General features: G+C 51.2%; 1 protein-coding gene across 2 annotated transcripts in view; it reads left to right on the top strand.

The window, feature by feature from the left end:
• C2CD2 (C2 calcium dependent domain containing 2) overlaps window positions 1–21,354 on the top strand; it is a 142,039-nt gene that overhangs the window by 16,018 nt on the left and 104,667 nt on the right. The window contains exon 2 of one of the 2 annotated variants that reach the window (XM_040339023.1): window positions 5,201–6,059. In XM_040339023.1, the coding sequence (XP_040194957.1) occupies window positions 5,808–6,059 (252 nt within the window). In that variant the 5' untranslated portion in view covers window positions 5,201–5,807. Of the gene's footprint in view, window positions 1–5,178; window positions 6,060–21,354 lie in introns of both variants that reach the window. The other variant, XM_040339024.1, reaches the window with a different exon arrangement.

The raw sequence follows: 21,354 nt of genomic DNA, 5'->3' as shown, positions 1-21,354 counted from the left end.
GACCCGCCTCTCGTCTCTCGCTGGGCTCGGCCGAGCTGACCCGCCTCTCGTCTCTCGCTGGGCTCGGCCGAGCTGACCCGCCTCTCGTCTCTCGCTGGGCTCGGCCGAGCTGACCCGCCTCTCGTCTCTCGCTGGGCTCGGCCGAGCTGACCCGCCTCTCGTCTCTCGCTGGGCTCGGCCGAGCTGACCCGCCTCTCGTCTCTCGCTGGGCTCGGCCGAGCTGACCCGCCTCTCGTCTCTCGCTGGGCTCGGCCGAGCTGACCCGCCTCTCGTCTCTCGCTGGGCTCGGCCGAGCTGACCCGCCTCTCGTCTCTCGCTGGGCCTGGCCGAGCTGACCCGCCTCTTTTCTCGCTGGGCTTGGCCGAGCTGACCGCCTCTCCTCTCGTTGAGCTCGGCCGAGCTGACCCGCCTCTCGCTGGGCTCGGCTAACGTGGTTGACTAACCTCTGGCTACGCCAACCGTTAAATTGAAGGCCTAAAGCTGTCAGCACTTGATGAACACATATCCTCACAAGAAGAGTATTTTCTTAGTGATTTTAGGATTCATTAATGATATTTTAGAGTTATTTCTGACTTTTATAGTAGCACCTCCTTTTTTTTTTTTATACCCTAGTATAGGGCTTATGTCGCTGGACGATGCATTAGACCTGTAGTTGACCTCCCACTGACCCGCATTTGACTCTCTTCAATCAGGTATTGTATGGCCTGAGATTTGTTGTAAGCAAACAAACTCTCAATGACTCGACCCCCCCCCCCCCCCCCAAATCCCCCCCCATGGGTGCCGACCACATCGATTCCTCACTGCCGATCTCCATCACCGTCCTCTGCTGTAGTCTGTAAGCCGGAAGCTCTCCAGTCACGAAGGAGTTAATGTCCTTGTTTCAATACATTTGTGTAGAAATCCGCCTGTGGTGGGGTTACGACGGCCATTTGCCGTTGCCACGGAAACGTGACGCATAACAAACAAGTTGCAAATATGTATTTTGCCGTCAGAAGCTCGCAGCTGTATAAACAAAAGCTTTTCAGATTATGGCAGAGCGGCGGAATATTATGCTGGAAATGTTGGGAGTGAATCTGCGGGGGGAGGGGTTGGTGGGTTCTTATGGTATACCCAATCGGATAACCTGATACGTCAAGTTTTTTTTTTTTTACATTCGCTGATTTATATTTTATTTGTCGCTGACCTGACAGCTTAAAGTGCGTTTAAACCCAATAACAGAAATGTAATCTAGTGTGGCTTACTAGTCTTTAGATGTGGCGGCTGCAATAGTTTTCTTGTTTCAGCTTTCTTATTCCTGGCAGGATCACCAGGTGAATATAAAGGAACACACTTCCTGTCTCCTAGGGTGACAACCAGTGGCGGGCCCGTCCATTAGGGGTGCTGTCCCCATCCCCCGCCCGTGCGTCTGACCCCCTGATCTACATACAGGGCACCGGACTATGGATTCCAATGGGGGGGTGGTGTGTTTTGAAGCAGGTGATTAGAGCCAGATGCTCCAATAGGCTTCAAAGAAGGGGGGGTTTGGGGCGCAGAGCACAGTGCCCCGATCCCACCCAGTTGTGGGACAATAGTGAATGCATATTCGCTATTGTTACACACAATCTTTTCCCCACCAATCAGGAAGCCGCCGTGCTGGAGATGAGAACACCAGAGCGCAGCCCGCCACCTAGATGGGGTAAGTGCCAGACCGACCAGCAGGTGGGGGAGGGGGGGGGTTCTTAGTGCCACTGGGCTGGAGATGAGGACACCGGAGCCGCAGTCCGACACCTAGATAGGGTAAGTGCCAGACTGACCAGCAGGAGGGGGAGGGGGGGCTTAGTGCCGCGGGGCTGGAGATGAGGACACTGGAGCCGCAGTCCGACACCTAGATGGGGTAAGTGCCAGACTGACCAGCAGGAGGGGGGGGGGTAGTGCTGCGGGGCTGGAGATGAGGACACCGGAGCCGCAGCCCGCCACCTAGATAGGGTAAGTGCCAGACCGACCAGCAGGTGGGGGAGGGGGGGGGGTTAGTGCCACTGGGCTGGAGATGAGGACACCGGAGCCGCAGCCCGCCACCTAGATAGGGTAAGTGCCAGACCGACCAGCAGGTGGGGGAGGGGAGGGGGGTTAGTGCCACTGGGCTGGAGATGAGGACACTGGAGCCGCAGCCCGCCACCTAGATAGGGTAAGTGCCAGACCGACCAGCAGGTGGGGGAGGGGGGGGGGTTAGTGCCACTGGGCTGGAGATGAGGACACTGGAGCCGCAGCCCGACACCTAGATAGGGTAAGTGTTGAACCGACAGCAAGGGGGGGGGGGGGGGGTGTTTGCCACCTTGTTTGCCTTTATGCGGCACATCTTTCCTCCCCCTGATACAAGACACAATTTCCTCCACTGGCACCAGTGATGGGGCACTAGGCCTCCCACTGGCACCAGTGATGGGGCACTAGGCCTCCCACTGGCACCGACGATGGGGCACGATTTCTCACCCCAATGCCAAAGATTCATTATTTGCCCCCACTAACACCAGGGCCTTTTCTACTCCCAATGGCCACATTCGGGCCCCCCTAAAGTCTGAAGAACTGTAAACTGGCCCTTTGCTCAAAGTTTGGATGAACGCTTGGATAACTTTTTTTCTACCTTGTGACATAATCTACCCTTTGTGTTATCATATTGCTACTTGGGTTCTACGTAGCCAACTTTATTGCAATCGTTCTTGTTTCAGATGGCGTTTTGTAAGTTTAATGCAAAATCTTAAACACCTTTTAAAATAAAAGATAAACAGTAGTATGTCCTTTTTAATGTGCATGCATCACCTGGGCACAGGCCAGCACAATGCCTGTAATGCTCATGCGTCTCCCTGGTATAGTCCAGAGTGATGCCCTTAATGTGCAAGTGTTCCTTTAGTACAGGCTAGACCAGCCTTTCTCAACCTTTTCTGTTTCAACAGTAACATGCTTTCAAGCAAGAGAAACAAACGGGCTCACGGCATGCCCACGCAGGAGCTTAGGAACGCATTCAGAACAGGCTAAAACAAGGTGAACAACCCCGCCATTTCAAAACATTAAAGTGGTTGTTACAGGCTGAAGGTTTTTACCCTTTTTATGCAGGAAGGTAAAAAACCCTTTGCATGCTGCCCCCCCCCTTTATACTCACCTGAGCCCCATCTCGATCCAGCGATGTGCACAGAGCTTCGGCTGTCCCGGGTCTCTCTCTCTCGTTGGCTAAGACAGCAGTGGGAGCCATTGGCTCCCACTGCTGTCAATCACAGCCAGTGAGCCAATGAGAAGAGAGCAGGGTGAGTGGCCTAAACCTCAGCTCTATGGTATCTTATGGATGCATAGAGCAGGGCTCGGGAGCAAGCACGCACCAGTGCCTCCATAGCAAGCAGCTTGCTATTGGGGGGGGGGGGGGCACTGGTCAAGGGAGAGGAGCCAGGAATGCCGGCGTAGGTCCTGAGAAGAGGATCGGGGCACTACACAGAGCATGCAAGTATAACCTGTTTATTTAACCACTTCCCTACCACCACATTGTAATATGACGGCCGCAGGAACCTTCTGTCCCTACGGGTGGCTGTCGTATGAGGTCCTCGGCTTCCCGGCATTGTAGGGAGCGTGGGCCGCGTTACTCGGGACACGAGGCGCGTGCCCGGCGGCCGCGATGTCCGCCGGGCACCCACGATTGCTCATCACAGAGCCAGGGACGTGGATCTGTGTGTCTAAACGCATAGATCCACGTCCTGTCAGGTGAGAGGAGACCAATGGTGTGTTCTCAGTACAGGGGAACAGCGATTGGTCTCCTCCCCTTGCAAGGTCTCCCTTTTCCCCTTTGCGAGGTCTCCTCCCCCCTACAGTTAGAATCACTCCCTAGGTAACATATTTAACTCCTTGATCGCCCCCTAGTGTTAACCCCTTCCTTGCCACCCGATTCCTACACTGGCCACCACCACCCGATTCCTACACTGGCCACCACCACCCGATTCCTACACTGGCCACCACACTGACCTACGTTATCCCTATATTGACCGCTACACTGACCTACGTTATCCCTATATTGACCGCTACACTGACCTACATGATTCCTATATTGACCGCTACACTGACCTACATGATTCCTATATTGACCGCTACACTGACCTACATGATTCCTATATTGACCGCTACACTGACCTACATGATTCCTATATTGACCGCTACACTGACCTACATGATTCCTATATTGACCGCTACACTGACCTACATGATTCCTATATTGACCGCTACACTGACCTACATGATTCCTATATTGACCGCTACACTGACCTACGTGATTCCTATATTGACCGCTACACTGACCTACATGATTCTTATATTGACCGCTACACTCACCTACATGATTCCTATATTGACCGCTACACTGACCTACATGATTCCTATATTGACCGCTACACTCACCTAACTGATTCCTGCACTACTCGCACCCCCATATGAACAGTGTAGATCGGTTGATTTTGCTGGCCTCCATGATAATTCATGGGAGCAGGGCACCCCAGCACCATGTACTGTTCCTGACACCCAGCCGCTCCTCTGTATCCCCTGCCAAGAGCTTCTCCAATATCTGCCCCTCCCCTCCACTGTTCTCACACACACATGGGCCACCTGCACCAGAGGAATCATGGGGGGACAGGGTGGACTACAGGAGTCGGGGGCACAGTAATGATTTTGTGCCCCCCCCCCCCCCAAATGTTGCACCCTGGGCGAGAGTACCAGATGCCCTTCCCATGCCACTGCAATCCAGGACAGGGTCCTCAATCCAGAGACTGCCCCCGGAAACTGGAGATTGGTGGTCACCCTACTCTAGGCGGTTCCACAGAACAAACGTTCAAAGCCTGATTGTACTGCAAAGGCTGCAGGCAATAATGATGTAAGGTGTGCTGCTACATCGATTTTTTTTTTTTCATAATCCTGTAACCTTTTCTTTATAGACCTATGCTGTATTGTTAAGTCTTTATGAAAATTAGAGAAAATGCGACCCAGACTTGGCTGGATCCTAACAATGGTGTCCCTTTTCAGTGTTTTGTTGCGTTCCTCTCGGCACGCTGGGTGTGAACCATAAACTATCCTATGACGATAAACTATCCTATGACTCATCTGCCAAAACAGATTTTGTATTGTAAACTGAACCTTGCCTAATGCTTTATTTATTTCCTATTTTATGACTAGTGTTGTATGATGTCCATTCTAGTGTCGTCCTCTGAACCGCTACCTCCGCACCTTCACGACCTTCAAGCTGCGCTCCACAGAGGGACCGGAGGCCACCCGTGTTTTTTCCTGGAAGGAGGCTTCGCTTTTCCGGAGGTTGTCAAAGTTTTGTGGATTCTGAAACTATAAAAGGTTATCGCAGGAGAGGAAAGTATGAGCTTTGCCTGTTCCAGGGATCCACCTTGCAGCGAAAACATGACCAAGATGACGTTCCTCCAGCAGGTCTGAGGCCAGGGACTTTTCGCTACGTCTATATCAGTTGTAAGCATCGTCTTTCTTTTGGCAGCACTGGGAACCAGGCATGCTAGGAAACGGCCCACTCAATCCAGCACTTGTACCGTCTTCTTCAGCTTGTTCCCCCCGGGAATTCCAGTCCCACCAGAGCGGTGCTTCAGTCTTCTTCTCCTGATAGGATCTGCTTCATGATCTCCTTTTAAAGGGACATCAGACATGGAAATTGTACAGCCCACCTTATTTTATTGCCTTCTGCCTTGTTGAGACGGCCCGTAAGGAATTCTTCACAACTACTGGAACATATTTGCTTCTTCATGAAGATTCTTTGGTGACCTCCTTTGACTGCACACAAAGCCATGTCTTGGTTTGGAGACCCTCAGTGGCTCGGGCTGGTGACCCTGTTTGTCGCTGCTTTGGTCACGCTTGCCATTTATCTCTTCCAGAATGTTTGGGGTGGATTGTGGAGCCGCAGATGGAAATCTGGGTATTCTAGTGAGCAGAGCGAGGCGGATTCTCTACTGTCCTGGATTTTGTCTTTGAATAGTTGGAGGAGCCAGTGGCTGAAGGCCTGGATAACTGCACTGAATGAGGAGGCCGGGAAGAGAGGGGTAAGTGCCAATGTTACTGTATAAGGCCAGTTCACTTGGGTAGAAAAGTCTGTTCATTGCCAGCATGCTGCAGAGTGGGATCCTAGCTCTCTTTGTGGAAGCAGTGGACTTTCTTAAAGTGGAGTTCCACCCAAAAATGGAACTTCCACTTTTTGGAACCCCGCCCCCCCCCCCCCTCCAGTGTCGCATTTGGAACCTTTCAGGGTGGAGGAGGGAGCAGATATCTGTGTAATCCAGGTATTTGCTCCCACCTCCTGGCATAGATCGCAACGGTGACCTACGCCAATTCCGGCACATACTTTGTCCTCCCCCGCTGTTTTCTGGGAGACACACAGGTCCCAGAAAACTGAAGGGACCAGTGAGGACGCCCAGCGCGACTCGCGCCTGCGCAGTAGGGAACCAGGAAGTGAAGCTGCAAGGCTTCACTTCTTGATTCCCGTACCGAGCATGGCAGTGGCAGCAGCCGAGATTTAACGCACAGATTGGCTTCGGCTGCCAACATCGCGGGCGCGCTGGACAGGTAAGTGTCCATATATTAAAAGTCAGCAGCTGCAGTATTTGTAGCTGCTGGCTTTTAATTAAAAAATTATGGCAGACCTCCGCTTTAAAAGGGTTCAACATACCCCCCTGTAGAGGCAGAGCTATCCAATCATCGGGGAGCTTGAATTTTACGGACTGCAGGGCTATAAAACGTACTCGGTATAGGTTGCCTGCAGAGAGACCACTGCTTCCCCGCAGTCCTACTCTGCAGCTGCTAGCTTTTTTACTTCGGCTGTGGCTGCCTTAGAAAGAAAATGAACTGTTGGGCCCCTTCCACACGGAGACGGATCCATCAGCGGTGTCCGCCAGCTCAGTGGAAGATCTCTCCGTTGATCTCCGCTGAGCCGGCGGATGAGAGGTCCCTCTGTGCTCACTGAGTGGGGAGGGGCTTGTCGAGCGCCGCTGCTTGCTATTGAGAGATCAGACGAAAACGGACAGCATGTTTTCATCAGATCTCACCCAATCCGATCCACCAGGACGGATGGCGACGTATCGCTATCCGTCCGATTTTTATCGGATGTCAATGGACATGTCTCCGCTGACATCCAACTCTCCATAGACGAGCGTGGAGCGGCCGTTTAGGTCCGTCGGAAAAACTGACAGCCGGACCTAAACGGTCCGCCCGTGTGAAAGGGGTCTAAGATATTGGGACTTTTTGTTTTAGTGCACTTGAAATGTACAGTATTTTAAATTGAACAATCAAATGGGTGTTTACTTCAGTCAGGTATTCAGGAAATATATGTTGGAATGAGGCTAATGTAAGTACCTGAATCTGTCTATCTAGCACAGCAGCACTTAAACTGGGAGGTAGAGGGGTAGCAGGAAGGGCCAAGCCATGGCGGGTTGCTGCCTTAAAAAAAAAAAATGGCGGAACTCCGCTTTAAGTCCAACATGACGTGGCTATGCAAGAAAATAATTAATATTGAACAAGACATATCATTTATATATGAACGTCCCAGTTGGTTCCTCAAGTGGTTATTCCGTGTCAGTGCTAGATACATGCTTGGGTGCTATACACTTTGTAAATCATTTTACTGTTTTTTACCCCTGAGGAACGCTTGGGCCCCTTTTCACACCGGGCAGTGGAGGTGCGGTGACGGTATAGCGGCGCGATTTTTAGTGCCGCTATACCGTCATATTTACCGTGATATTCGGCCACTAGGGGTGCGGTTTTAACCCCCACTAGCGGCCGAAAAAGGGTTAATACCTTCTTTGCAGCGCTTAAGGAGCGTTGAATACACTGCTCCTAAAGCGCCCCTTCCCATTGAAATTAATGGGAAGCGCCTGCAAAATGCCTTGGCAGCGGCGCTTTGTGGGTGCTTTTAACCCTTTATATTCAGCCACTAGCGGGTGAAAAAAGTGCCCGAAAAACGCCGGTAAAGCGCTGCTAGTTTTAGTGGCGCTTTACCAGTGTTTTTCGGGTGCTGGCAGTGTGAAAGGGCTCTTAAAGGGTTTGTAAAGGAAATTTTTTTATTTATTTTTTTTTATTTTTTTTTATCTTGATGGCTTCCTTTACCTTAATGCAGTGCTGTTTTCATGTCCTCATGTTCGTTTTTGCTCTCAAGTTGCTGTAATTCTTCTTTGATCTCCACACTTCCTGGTTGTCTGTTTCCTGATGACCACAGTACTGGGAGCTTTCTCTCTGTGGTCACTAATCAAGGAGGTGTGATTACTGTGTGTCTAAAACCCCTCAGCACCAATCAGTTTCGTTTTCCAAACCATCACTGCCCTGTATTGGCTCTGTTAATCACAGAAGCAGGAAACAACATGCAAAAAACGAAACTAGAAACTGTAGGTAGATTATATGATTGATTTTTATCTATTTTTAATCATTTTTAAAATTAATCAGTTAACTATTATGTCTCTATACCCTGTAAACAGTCATTTCAGCACTCGGCTTTCACATTGGGATTGCAGATGAGGCTTCTTTCAGGCACTTTGCAGGAGCTTTTTTTTTTGTGCTAAAGTGTGTGTGAAAGGGATCTTGGAAACCACTAAAAGATCAATGGGTTCATGTCCGTCTCTGACCCCTAAACTATATAGACCTCATTACATGGGAGGTCATTCAGCTACGGCTCAAGGAAGCCCCTGCAAACTCTGGAGGAACCCTCGGGCTCCATGGAACCCTGGTGGAGAATGGCTCCTCCATACTGCGACATTACCTTGCTGTATTGTATCTTCCTCTCCCACAAGACCAAAAGAATCATGTCCGTTGTTCACAGGCATCCTATTGTTTATCATACATCTTGGAGAAACCTTGAGAGGGACAAGACACTGCATCTGGTTCAGTAGTGAGTGTGACAGTTGGGTGGAACTGATGGCTTTATCTTGCAATTACTTAAACCTGCCCCCACACCCATTCTAAGCTCTATTCTAACGTTCCTCTAAATCAGTGGTCTCCAAACTGCGGCCCGAGGGCCAGATGCGGTCCTTTGCTTGCCTTTGACCGGCCCTTGGGGCAGTATCCCTCCCACTGATACGAGACACTATTATGACATCTGACACCGACAGAGGAGAACCATTTCTCCCACTGACGCCACTAATGGGCCACTATTTCTCCCTATGATACCAATGATGGGGCACTATTTCTCCCACTAATTCCATATGTCTAGTCCCACTGATGCTAGGAAAATATCCACCCCCGCTGGCCAAAGTCCGGCCCTCCAAGAGTCTGAAGGACAATAAACCAGCCCTTTGTTTAGAATGTTTGGAGACCCCTGCTCCAAATGAAAGATGTCTATACTGTACTGTACTTGCCTATTCTTGGGGTGCTCCGGCCCCGGTCACTGACCACAGCTGCAGAGTCAGGGTGGTGACTTCATCACACTTACTGTGGGGCCGTTCCATCTCTACACCGAAACTGGGAAGCCGATCATGTGACCAGAACGGAGCACCCTCAGAATAGGTAAACATAGACATCTTTCAACTACGGGGTAGGTAGACTAATGCCTCGTACACACGGTCGGAATTTCCGATGGAAAAAGCCCATCAGAGTTTTTCCATCGGACATTCCGACTGTGTGTATGCCCATCAGAGTTTTTCCATCGGATATTCCAATGAATTCCATCTGAGATTACATAGAGAACATTTTCTCTTTTCCTCCGTTGGAATTCCGATGTGAATTTGGTCGGACAAATGTTCGATCGTGTGTACAGGGCATTAGGCTTAAAATGAGGGTGGGAGTAGGTTTAACCACTTCCCGCCCGGTCAATATACAATTGACGTCCAGGAAGTGGTTGCGAAATCCTGACTGGACATCTATTGACGTCCTGCATGATTTGATGCCGGCGAGCGCCCGTGGAGGCGTGTAGCGTGGCGATCTGACACCATGCATCTCCGATCTCGGTAAAGAGCCTGTTTATCAGCGCAGCCCCCCCTCGGATGCCCACACTGGACCACCAGGGAAGCCCACACTGGACCACCAGGGAAGGGGCAGATAAAAATAAATTGGAAAGATGCCAATCGGTGCCCACAAATGGGCACTGACTGGCAACATGGGCACAAGTGATGCCCAGCAATGCCATCAGTGCCAATCCATGCCCAGTGCCCACCCATCTGTGCCACCCATAAGTACCCACCAGTGCCGCCTATAAGTGCCCATCAGTGCCGCCTATGAGTGCCCATCAGTGCCGCCTATCGGTGCCCATCACTGCCGCCATATCAGTGCCCGTAATCGAAGAAGAAAACTTACTCATTCACAAAAAAAGACTGAAAAAAATAAAAACTTATTTTTTTTCAAAATTTTCGGTCTTTTTTTAGTTGTTGCGCAAAAAATAAAAATCGCAGAGGTGATCAAATACCACCAAAAGCTCTATTTGTGGGGGGGAAAAGGACGCCATTTTGTTTGGGAGCCACGTCGCACGACCGCGCAATTGTCAGTTAAAGCAACGCAGTGCCGAATTGCAAAAAGGGGCCCGGCCATTGACCAGCAAAATGGTCCGGGGCTGAAGTGGTTAAAGGAACCCTTTTCGAAAATAAATAACAAACCTTCACAAGCCCTTTAATACATCTGCATTTGATGGATAAAAAGGTTGATGGATCTTTCCTCCTGGTACCTCCCGGTGCTTTTGGTTTTCACGTCTGACAACCGTTTACAAGATTTCACGTGAACTCGGGCTTGGAGAATGAAGGATGTGAGTCATTGGGAATGCCGGCTTTTCATTCATCACAAAGACATTGGTACAATGTCCGATTACTAAGAAGTCTTGGAGGAGGCTTTCCGAGTTGGGCCAGCGGCCCTTTTTAGCAGCCAGGAGAATAAGAAGTGGGTCATTTATTTGTAGAGTTTAGAATGTTGCTCTGATTGTCCTACTAGACAAGGCCATCGTCTTGTGCCGCCGCCGCGTACACACCACCGTTTTTCATGATGAGTAAAATGCCATTTTTGAAATTGGTCATTAAAAATAGGATTGTCCCGATACCACTTTTTTGAGACCGAGTACAAGTACCGATCCTTCTCTTTTTTTTTTTTTTTTTTTTTTTTTTTTTTATGTCATGTGACAGTATTTTTATTTTACAGTGATTGTTTTTATTTATTTTAGGGGGTGGATTGTCAGTGTTGTGTTTTTTTATTTTATTTTTTTTTTTTTAATCAGCCCTGTTGGGGGGCTTTGGAGAGATATCAGGGGTCTTAACAGACCTCTGACATCTCCCCTTTAAGACAGAGAAAGGGACTAAGGACATAGATTCCCCAGTCCCTTTCTCTGCAGCCTCAGCTGAAATGAATGGAGAGAAGCTCCTCTCCATTCATAAACTGAAGCATCGTAAACACAGTTTACGATGCTCAGTTATATGAATGGACAGAGTCAGTGATCACCGACTCTGTTCATTCTGAAAAGGTTGGAGCCGGGTTTAGCGGCTCCTACCTCCGCTCTCCATACTGACAAATTGAGGGGGGAGAGAGGACAGCACGGAACACGGGGGGGTTTTGGGAGAGAGGACAACACAGGGGGGGGGGGGAGGGAGCACAGCACGGAACACAGGGGGGGGGGGGAGAGAGGACAGCACGGAACACGGGGGGGGGGGGAAAGAGAGCACAGCACGGAACACGGGGGGGGGGGGGGCGGGGGGGAGAGCATAGCACGGAACACAGGGGGGAAAGAGCACAGCACGGAACATGGGGCGGGGGGAAAGAGCACAGCACGGAACATGGGGCGGGGGGAGAGAGGACAGCACGGAACACGGGGGGGGGGGAGCATAGCACGGAACACAGGGGGGAAAGAGCACAGCACGGAACATGGGGCGGGGGGAGAGAGGACAGCACGGAGCACGGGGGAGAAGACTTGCAACTCCCCTGCCTGCCCAGGTATCGGCTGAGGCATCGGAGCATTTCCCCCGAGTACAAGTACTCGGGGGGGGGGGGGGGGGGGGAATGCTTGGTATCGGTACTGATACCGATACTAGTATCGGGACATTCCTAATTAAAAAACGGTTGTGTGTAGGCTCCAGAGCATTTTTCTCAACGAGAAAAATGTCCGTTTAAAAATTTAGAACCGGCTCTATTTATTTTTTATTTTTCACGTCCTCGTCTTTCTCGTTGTGAAAAACGGTCGTGTGTACGCTTTTAACGACGGGGGAAAAAAACGTGCTTTGCTCAGAAGCAAGTTATGAGAAGGGAAATGTTCATAATCAGCCCAAAGGGTGGCGCCATTCGAATGGAACTTCCCCTTTATAGTGCTGTCGTACGTGTTGTGCGTCACCGCGCTTTGCTCAAGCATTTTTTTTTTTTTTTACGATGGTGTGTAGGCAAGGCAGGCTTGACAAGAATCACGTTGAGAAAAACTTCGTCTTTTTTTCCATGACAAAACGGTCGTGTGTACGCGGCATTAGAGTGTTATCTTGGTGCCAGTGTTTTTTACAGTAGAAAAATATAAAGCGGTATATTATACAGGATTTACCGTATTTATCGGCGTATAAAATCAGGGGGAAATCGTGGGTGCGTGTTATACGCCAAGCTGCTGCCTCGGAGGAAACGAGTGCCGCCAAAATAGACAGAGCCGAGTGCACTGTGTACTCGGCTCCTCTCACAGTCACGCCCAGTCCCACCTCCCGCCATTGGACTGGTGTTATGTCCATCATAGGAGCCATGCCAAGGGGCGGGACTGTGAGAGGAGCCGAGTACACAGGACATCCGGCTCTGTCTATCTCGTGGCGCTCGTTCCCTCAGGGATTTGATTTGCCTGAAAAAGACACTGGGCTAGATTCAGCAAGCATTTACGGCGGCGTATCTCCAGATAAAATTTAAAATCTGCGTATTGTTACGCCGATTCTCCAAGGCAGATACGTCTAAAAAATAGGCTTCCTCCGCCGACGTAACTTGAATGCGGCGGCGTAAAATTGTGTGTATTTTTACGCTGGCCGCTAGGGGCGCTTACGTTGTTTTCGGCGTAGAGTATGCAAATTACCTAGTTACGTCGCTTCACAAACGTACGTGCGCCCGGCGGTAGTTTTTTACGTCGTTTGCGTAAGGCTTTTTCGGCATAACGTTGCTCCTGCTATTAGGTGGCGCAGCCAATGTTAAGTATGGACGTCGTTCCTGCTTCGAAATTTGAATTTTTTACATCGTTTGCGTAAGTCGTTCGCGAATAGGGCTGGACGTAATTTACGTTCAAGTCGAAACCAATACGTCGTTGCGGCGTACTTGGGAGCAGTGCACACTGGGATATGTACACGGACAGTGCATGCCCCGTCCGTACAAAACGTCAATCACGTCAGGTCATCATAGATTTACATAAAACACGCCCCCCCCTTCCACATTTGAATTACGCGTGCTTACGCCGGCCCCATTTACTCTACGCCGCCGCAACTTACGGAGCAAGTGCTTTGTGAATACTGCACTTGCTCCTGTAAGTTACGGCGGCGTAGCGTAAATAGGATACGCTGCGCCGCCGTAAGAACAAGCGCAGGTACCTGAATCTAGCCCACTGTATCTTATTTGCAAAAATTTTGCACAGCCATGGATGGGCACCGCTGTAGATGGACACTGATAAGGCTGCATTGATGGGCACTTTTTTTTCCCCCTCAAACTTCCCTCTTAAACTTGGGGTGCATGTTATACGTTGATAAATACAGTATATAGCGCCAACAGTTTGCGCAGCGCTTTACGACATGAGGACAGTCAATAGAAGGGGGATCAGAGGGCCCTACTGGTTAGAGCTTACAATCTAGAATGGAGGGTCAAGTGATACAAAAGGTAATAACTGTGGGGGGATGAACTAACGGAGAAAATGCAGTTATTAGGTGTGGGTAGAATAGGCTTCTCTGAATAGTAGGGTTTTCAGGGATTGTCTAAAAGCGAATAGAGTAGGAGATAATCAGACAGCTTGGGGTAGAGTGTTCCATAGGATTAGAGAGGCTCTGGAAAAGTCCTGGAGGCGAGCATGGGAGAAGGTGACAAGGGAACTAGAGAGCAGGAGGACTTTGGTATTTTGAGACTAGGCTAGTGATGTAGCTGGGGGCTGAGTTGTACCGTGTTTCCCCGAAAATAAGCCCGGGTCTTATATTAATTTTGGCAACAAAAGACACAGTAGGGCTTATTTTCGGGGTAGGTCTTACCATGTAATGTGCAGTCTTCTCTCCTCCTCTCCCTCCCTGCCTGTCAGGAATCCCCAGTGTGAACTGAGTTAAAATGCTTGTATAATCCACTCTATTACAGTATTATATAATGTACAATGTGTGTGTTTCTGTACTATAATTGTGCCAAATACCTTCGTCATAGTGCCGCTCTGCACTTCTGTGACCCGCTGGAGCTCTCTTCCCTGCAATTATATTAGAGAAACACACACATTGGCCCAGATTCAAGTAGAATCGCGCAATATTTGCGTGGGCAAAGAGCAAATTTTTTTTCTCTGCGCCCACGCAAATATTGCGCTTTGCCCGCGATTCATGGAGCAGTTGCTCCGTAAATTGCGCGGGCAATATGCTAAGCAGCCGGGCGCAAGGCTGCCTAATGTAAATGATCCCGCCGGGGGCGGGAATCATTTAAATTGGGCGCGCTCCCGCGCCGAGCGAACAACGCATGCTCCGTCGGGAAACTTTCCCGACGTGCATTGCGGCAAATGACGTCGCAAGGACGTCATTTGCTTGTAAGTGAACGTGAATGGCGTCCAGCGCCATTCACGGTTCACTTACGTAAACGACGTGAAATTTAAACGTCGCGAGCGGGAGGCGCAGCTATACTTTAGCATTGGCTGCGCCTGCTATTAGCAGGAGCAACCTTATGCTAAAGGCGCCGTACGGAAACTCCGTACCTTGCGTGAGAAGGGCCCGCGCAACTTTTGTGAATCGGTGGTAGTATGCAATTTGCATACTACACGCCGATCACAAAGGCCGCGCCCCCTAGCGGCCAACGCAAGAATGCAGCCTGGGATGTGAAGGCATAAGGAGGCTTATGTTTGTCACATCCTAGGCTGCAGTCGGTGTAACGAGGTTCCTGAATCAGGAGCACTCGTTACACCGGAGCAAGTAAGCACTTGCGCCGCGCAACTATGGTTGCGCGGGCGCAAGTGCTTCTTGAATCTGGGCCACTGTACATTATATATACTACTGTAATAGAGTGGAGTATAGGATATTACAAGCTTTTAAACTAGGGCTTATTTTTGGGGTAGGGCTTATATTGCAGCCCTCCTGGAAAATAAAGCTAGGTCTTTTTTTCGGGGTAGGTCTTATTTCAGGGAAACGCGGTAGTTGATAGTATTTTAAATTTAATTTGTCAGGTGAGCGGGAGGCGTCTTGGTGGGAGGAATGGTGTCCCATCACTGGTGTCTGGGAGGAATGGTGCCCCATCACGGGTGTCGGTGGGAGGAATGGTGCCCCATCACTGGTGTCTGGGAGGAATGGTGCCCCATCACGGGTGTCGGTGGGAGGAATGGTGCCCCATCACGGGTGTTGGTGGGAGGAATGGTGCCCCATCACAGGTGTCGGTGGGAGGAATGGTGTCCCATCACGGGTGTCGGTGGGAGGAATGGTGTCCCATCACGGGTGTCGGTGGGAGGAATGGTGTCCCATCACGGGTGTCGGTGGGAGGAATGGTGCCCCATCGCTGGCGTCGGTGGGAGGAATGGCGCCCCATCGCTGGCGTCGGTGGGAGGAATGGCGCCCCATCGCTGGTGTCGGTGGGAGGAATGGCGCCCCATCGCTGGTGTCGGTGGGAGGAATGGCGCCCCATCGCTGGTGTCGGTGGGAGGAATGGCGCCCCATCGCTGGTGTCGGTGGGAGGAATGGCGCCCCATCGCTGGTGTCGGTGGGAGGAATGGCGCCCCATCGCTGGTGTCGGTGGGAGGAATGGCGCCCCGTCGGTGGGAGGAATGGCGCCCCGTCGCTGGCGTCGGTGGGAGGAACGGTGTCGCAGGGGCTGACTAAAGGCCAGCACAGGTCCACAACTGCGGCTTGCAGTTTGGACACCACTGGCCTAGTGGGTCACTCCCATGTAGTAGAGCGATGTTTCTCAACTCCAGTCCTCAAGGCACCCCAACAGGTCATATTTTCAGGCTTTCCATCATTTTGCACAGGTGATTTGATCAGTTTCACTGCCTTTGGAATCACCACAGCGGTTTCATTTGAGGGAAATCCTGAAAACCTGACCTGTTGGGGTGCCTTGAGGACTGGAGTTGAGAAACACTGTAGTAGAGATGTGGCGGGCGGCCCAGATTTTTTTTCTTTTGTCAGGTTTGCTTAGAGCGACGTGCCGCGGAGCCCTTCCTATAACATTGCAGCGTTTCCCTGTCCCGGTTATTAGCCAACCAAACCCCAGCGATCGGTGATTGATGAAATCCTTCATATAATGCGACAGTCTCTTTGCGTCTATGAGCATCCTTCCCCCCGAGAAAGGTCAGCCAAGGATTCCCGTGCCTAATACACATTCCCCGCATTGGGGAGGACCCGGCGATGGGCGCTCGGCCTTCACATGGAGGGTCCAATGGGCGGCGCCGGCGGTGCGTCCTGTGCGGCGTCCACGTTTTTTTTTTTTCAGATCTACCAGTGCGGCACTAAAGCTTCTAACGATGACAAATCACAAAGCGAATCGCCTCTGCCGCTTTTATGAGGCTTTTAAGGGCTTTTACTTAGCAGCGAAGATCGTGTGTCAGATTAAATTTAGAGGATGCCTGGATCCATCCTGATTTATGTGGCGCGCGGCCCGGACCGCCATTGTCGCTGCCTGATTTCTTTTTATACAGCGATTCTACAAAAGCTCGCCCAGAGGAAGGAAGAGATTGATTTTTTTAGCTGCAGATATAAAAAGGAGAATGGCTGCATTATGAAGAGAAGGGGAAATCCATGCGTGCTTTTCCCCCTAAGGGTAGACTTGGCCTGGCGCAAAGTGACTGATGTATTGTTGTGGGTGAGGGGGGGGGCAGCGTGCCGGGGGGGCAGCGTGCCGTCACTGCAGCTGTTCAGCCAAGTGTTGGGGTGTGAGACAGCTGCGCCGCTCCGTACCACGTCTCTGCCTTCATACCCCCGCTTTGATGGAAGCACATTGTTTCCGAGCTGTATTGCCTTGCAGCGCCGGGGTCCTGGGCTCAGTTCCAGCCGGCGAGCTGAATAAAAGGTCGTGTGTGTGCGTGTTCTGCCCGCCTTCCACAATCCGACAACAAAGGGCTAAATGCCGTATATATGAAATGGATTTATTACAGCGAGGGGGGGAAAAGTATTTCCCCCCTGGCTGATTTTGTACATTTCCCCACTGACAAAGAAATGATCAGTCTATCATATTTATTGGAAGGTTTATTTTAACAGTGAGAGACAGAAGAACAACAAAAATGTCCAGAAAAACTGGTGGGCACTGGTGAGGCCGTGCTGGTGGGCACTGATGAGGCCGTGCTGGTGGGCACTGGTAAGGCCGTGCTGGTGGGCACTGATGAGGCCGTGCTGGTGGGCACTGATGAGGCCGTGCTGGTGGGCACTGGTGAGGCCGTGCTGGTGGGCACTGATGAGGCCGAGCTGGTGGGCACTGGTGAGGCCGTGCTGGTGGGCACTGGTGAGGCCGTGCTGGTGGGCACTGGTGAGGCTGAGCTGGTGGGCACTGGTGAGGCCGAGCTGGTGGGCACTGATGAGGCCTAGCTGGTGGGCGCTGATGAGGCCGAGCTGGTGGGCGCTGATGAGGCCGAGCAGGTGGGCGCTGATGAGGCCGAGCAGGTGGGCGCTGATGAGGCCGAGCTGGTGGGCGCTGATGAGGCCGAGCTGGTGGGCGCTGATGAGGCCGAGCTGGTGGGCGCTGATGAGGCCGAGCTGGTGGGCGCTGATGAGGCCGAGCTGGTGGGCACTGATGAGGCCGTACTGGTGGGCACTGGTGAGGCCGTACTGGTGGCCACTGGTGAAGCTGTACTGGTGGCCACTGGTGAAGCTGTACTGGTGGCCACTGGTGAGGCTGTACTGGTGGCCACTGGTGAGGCTGTACTGGTGGCCACTGGTGAGGCTGTACTGGTGGCCACTGGTGAGGCTGTACTGGTGGCCACTGGTGAGGCTGTACTGGTGGCCACTGGTGAGGCTGTACTGGTGGCCACTGGTGAGGCTGTACTGGTGGCCACTGGTGAGGCTGTACTGGTGGCCACTGGTGAGGCGGTACTGGTGGGCACTGGTGAAGCTGTACTGGTGGCCACTGGTGAGGCTGTACTGGTGGCCACTGGTGAGGCTGTACTGGTGGCCACTGGTGAGGCTGTACTGGAGGCCACTGGTGAGGCTGTACTGGTGGCCACTGGTGAGGCTGTACTGGTGGCCACTGGTGAGGCTGTACTGGTGGCCACTGGTGAGGCTGTACTGGTGGCCACTGGTGAGGCCGAACTGGTGGGCACTTCAAAAAAGTTATAAATTGATTTGCATTTCAATGAGTGAAATAAGTATTTGATCCCCTATCAATCAGCAAGATTTCTGGCTCCCAGGTGTCTTCTATACAGGTAATGAGCTGAGATTAGGAGCACTCTCTTTAACCACTTAAGCCCCGGACCATTATGCAGGTAAAGGACCTGGCCAGTTTTTGCGATTCGGCACTGCGTCGCTTTAACTGACAATTGCGCGGTCGTGCGACGTGGCTCCCAAACAAAATGAAGGTCTTTTTTTTTTTTTTTTTTTTTTCCACAAATAGAGCTTTCTTTTGGTGGTGTTTGATCACCTCTGCCGTTTTTTTTTTTTTTTGCACTATAAACAAAAATAGAGCGACAATTTAAAAAAAAATGCAATATTTTTTAATTTTTGCTATAATAAATATCCCCCAAAAATATAGAAAAAAACATTATTTTTTCTCAGTTTAGGCCGATACGTATTTTTCTACCTATTTTTGGTTAAAAAAAAATCGCAATAAGCGTTTATCGATTGGTTTGCGCAAAATTTATAGTGTTTACAAAATAGGAGATAGTTTTATGGCATTTTTATTAATTTTTTTTTTTTTTTTTGTGACTGCGACATTATGGCGGACACATCGGACAATTTTGACACATTTTTGGGACCATTGTCATTTTCACAGCGAAAAGTTCTATAAAAATGCACTGGTTACTGTGAAAATGACAATTGAATTTTAGGAGTTAACCACTAGGGGGCGCTGTAGGGGTTAGGTGTGACCTCATGTGTGTTTCTAACTGTAGGGGGCGGGGCTGGACGTGTGACATCAGTGATCGTCGTTCCCTACATCAGGGAACAGACGAGCAGTGTCACGGCCACGCAGAAGAACACCTCTCCTCGTTCTTCAGCTCCTGTGACCGATCGCGGGACACCGGCGGCGATTGGGTCCCGCGGTCACGGAGCTTCGGACCGGGTCGCGTGCGCGCGCCACCCACGGCTGGGCTCTTAAAGGGGACGTGTGTATATATACGTCCATGTGCTCAGCCGTGCCATTCTGCTGACGTATATTGGCGTTAGGCGGTCCTTAAGTTGTTAAAACGAGTGCTCCTAATCTCGGCTTGTTACCTGTATAGAAGACCCCAGCAGTGCCATCGGTGCCCATCATCAATTCTACATATCAGTGCCCACCAGTTCGGCCTCATCGGTGCCCAGCAGTTCGGCCTCATCGGTGCCCAGCAGTTCGGCCTCATCGGTGCCCAGCAGTTCGGCCTCATCGGTGCCCAGCAGTTCGGCCTCATCGGTGCCCAGCAGTTCGGCCTCATCGGTGCCCAGCAGTTCGGCCTCATCGGTGCCCAGCAGTTCGGCCTCATCGGTGCCCAGCAGTTCGGCCTCATCGGTGCCCAGCAGTTCGGCCTCATCGGTGCCCAGCAGTTCGGCCTCATCGGTGCCCAGCAGTTCGGCCTCATCGGTGCCCAGCAGTTCGGCCTCATCGGTGCCCAGCAGTTCGGCCTCATCGGTGCCCAGCAGTTCGGCCTCATCGGTGCCCAGCAGTTCGGCCTCATCGGTGCCCAGCAGTTCGGCCTCATCGGTGCCCAGCAGTTCGGCCTCATCGGTGCCCAGCAGTTCGGCCTCATCGGTGCCCAGCAGTTCGGCCTCATCGGTGCCCACCAGTTCGGCCTCATCGGTGCCCACCAGTTCGGCCTCATCGGTGCCCACCAGTTCGGCCTCATCGGTGCCCACCAGTTCGGCCTCATCGGTGCCCACCAGTTCGGCCTCATCGGTGCCCACCAGTTCGGCCTCATCGGTGCCCACCAGTTCGGCCTCATCGGTGCCCACCAGTTCGGCCTCATCGGTGCCCACCAGTTCGGCCTCATCGGTGCCCACCAGTTCGGCCTCATCGGTGCCCACCAGTTCGGCCTCATCGGTGCCCACCAGTTCGGCCTCATCGGTGCCCACCAGTTCGGCCTCATACTGATGAGTGAAGGGGGGAAAACTTTGAAGGGGAAACATTTTATGACAAACTAAGAAAAAACTTTTTTTATCAAAAATATTTGGTCTTTCTTTAGTTTTGCAAAAAATATAAACCCCAGAGGTGATCAAATATCACCAAAAGAAAGCTCTACTTGTGGGAAGAAAATGATAAAAACCTAGTTTGGGTACAGTGTAGCATGACCGCGCAATTGTCATTCAAAGTGCGACAGCGCTGAGAGCTAAAAACTGTCCTGGGCAGGAAGGGGGGAAAGTGCCCGGTATTGAGGTGGTTAAAAGAAAATAAAAAAATCTAAAGGGAATGATGTTCCTCTTTAAATAGAATAACACTTCTAGGTATTGTCACCCCTCCCCTCCCCCCAACCTGAGACTGGACAGTGAAAGGAGAAGGAGCAGACTGATGAGCTCATTTCTCTGTCACTCTGCTCTATCCTTCTATCAGCTGGACACTGGTGATACACCACAGCACAACTGATTGGCTCCTTGTGCTGCTTCTCCCTCCTCCTTGTGCTGCTTCTCCCTCCCCCAATCTGAGCTCTGCTGTAGAGGGACTGAAGGCTGAATTTACAAAGTCAGTTTCTATCACTTATACAGCTTGTATTAAAAAATAAATAAAAGACGTACTAATAAATACAAAGCTGTATTCATCGGAGTCTTCTATATCTGCCGGGATTCACCTGATAGGAGAGAAGTGCGCCGGTCGCGACCTGCGTTCTGGAAGTGCTGTAATCTTCTGAGCTCAGTACATCCAGAGTCACTGACCTGGAAGAAGAAATACAGGTCAGGTCTCACTCCACTGGCTGCAGACGGCTCCCCCAGGACAGCCAGATGGTTCTCTCTTCCAGAACGAGGTCAGCAATCGCATAACTCTCTTCTCATGGGTTTCCTAGTACTGAGAGTGTGCAGGATTGTGGAATATATATATTACCAAAAGTATTGGGACGCCGGCCTTTACACTCACATGATCTTTAATGGCATCCCAGTCTTAGTCTGT

The sequence above is a fragment of the Rana temporaria genome, chromosome 2, assembly GCF_905171775.1.
Source record: "Rana temporaria chromosome 2, aRanTem1.1, whole genome shotgun sequence".
Classification (NCBI taxonomy): domain Eukaryota; kingdom Metazoa; phylum Chordata; class Amphibia; order Anura; family Ranidae; genus Rana; species Rana temporaria.
Note: the sequence above shows the minus strand (reverse complement) of the source record. Positions and strands in the feature narration are given on the sequence as shown.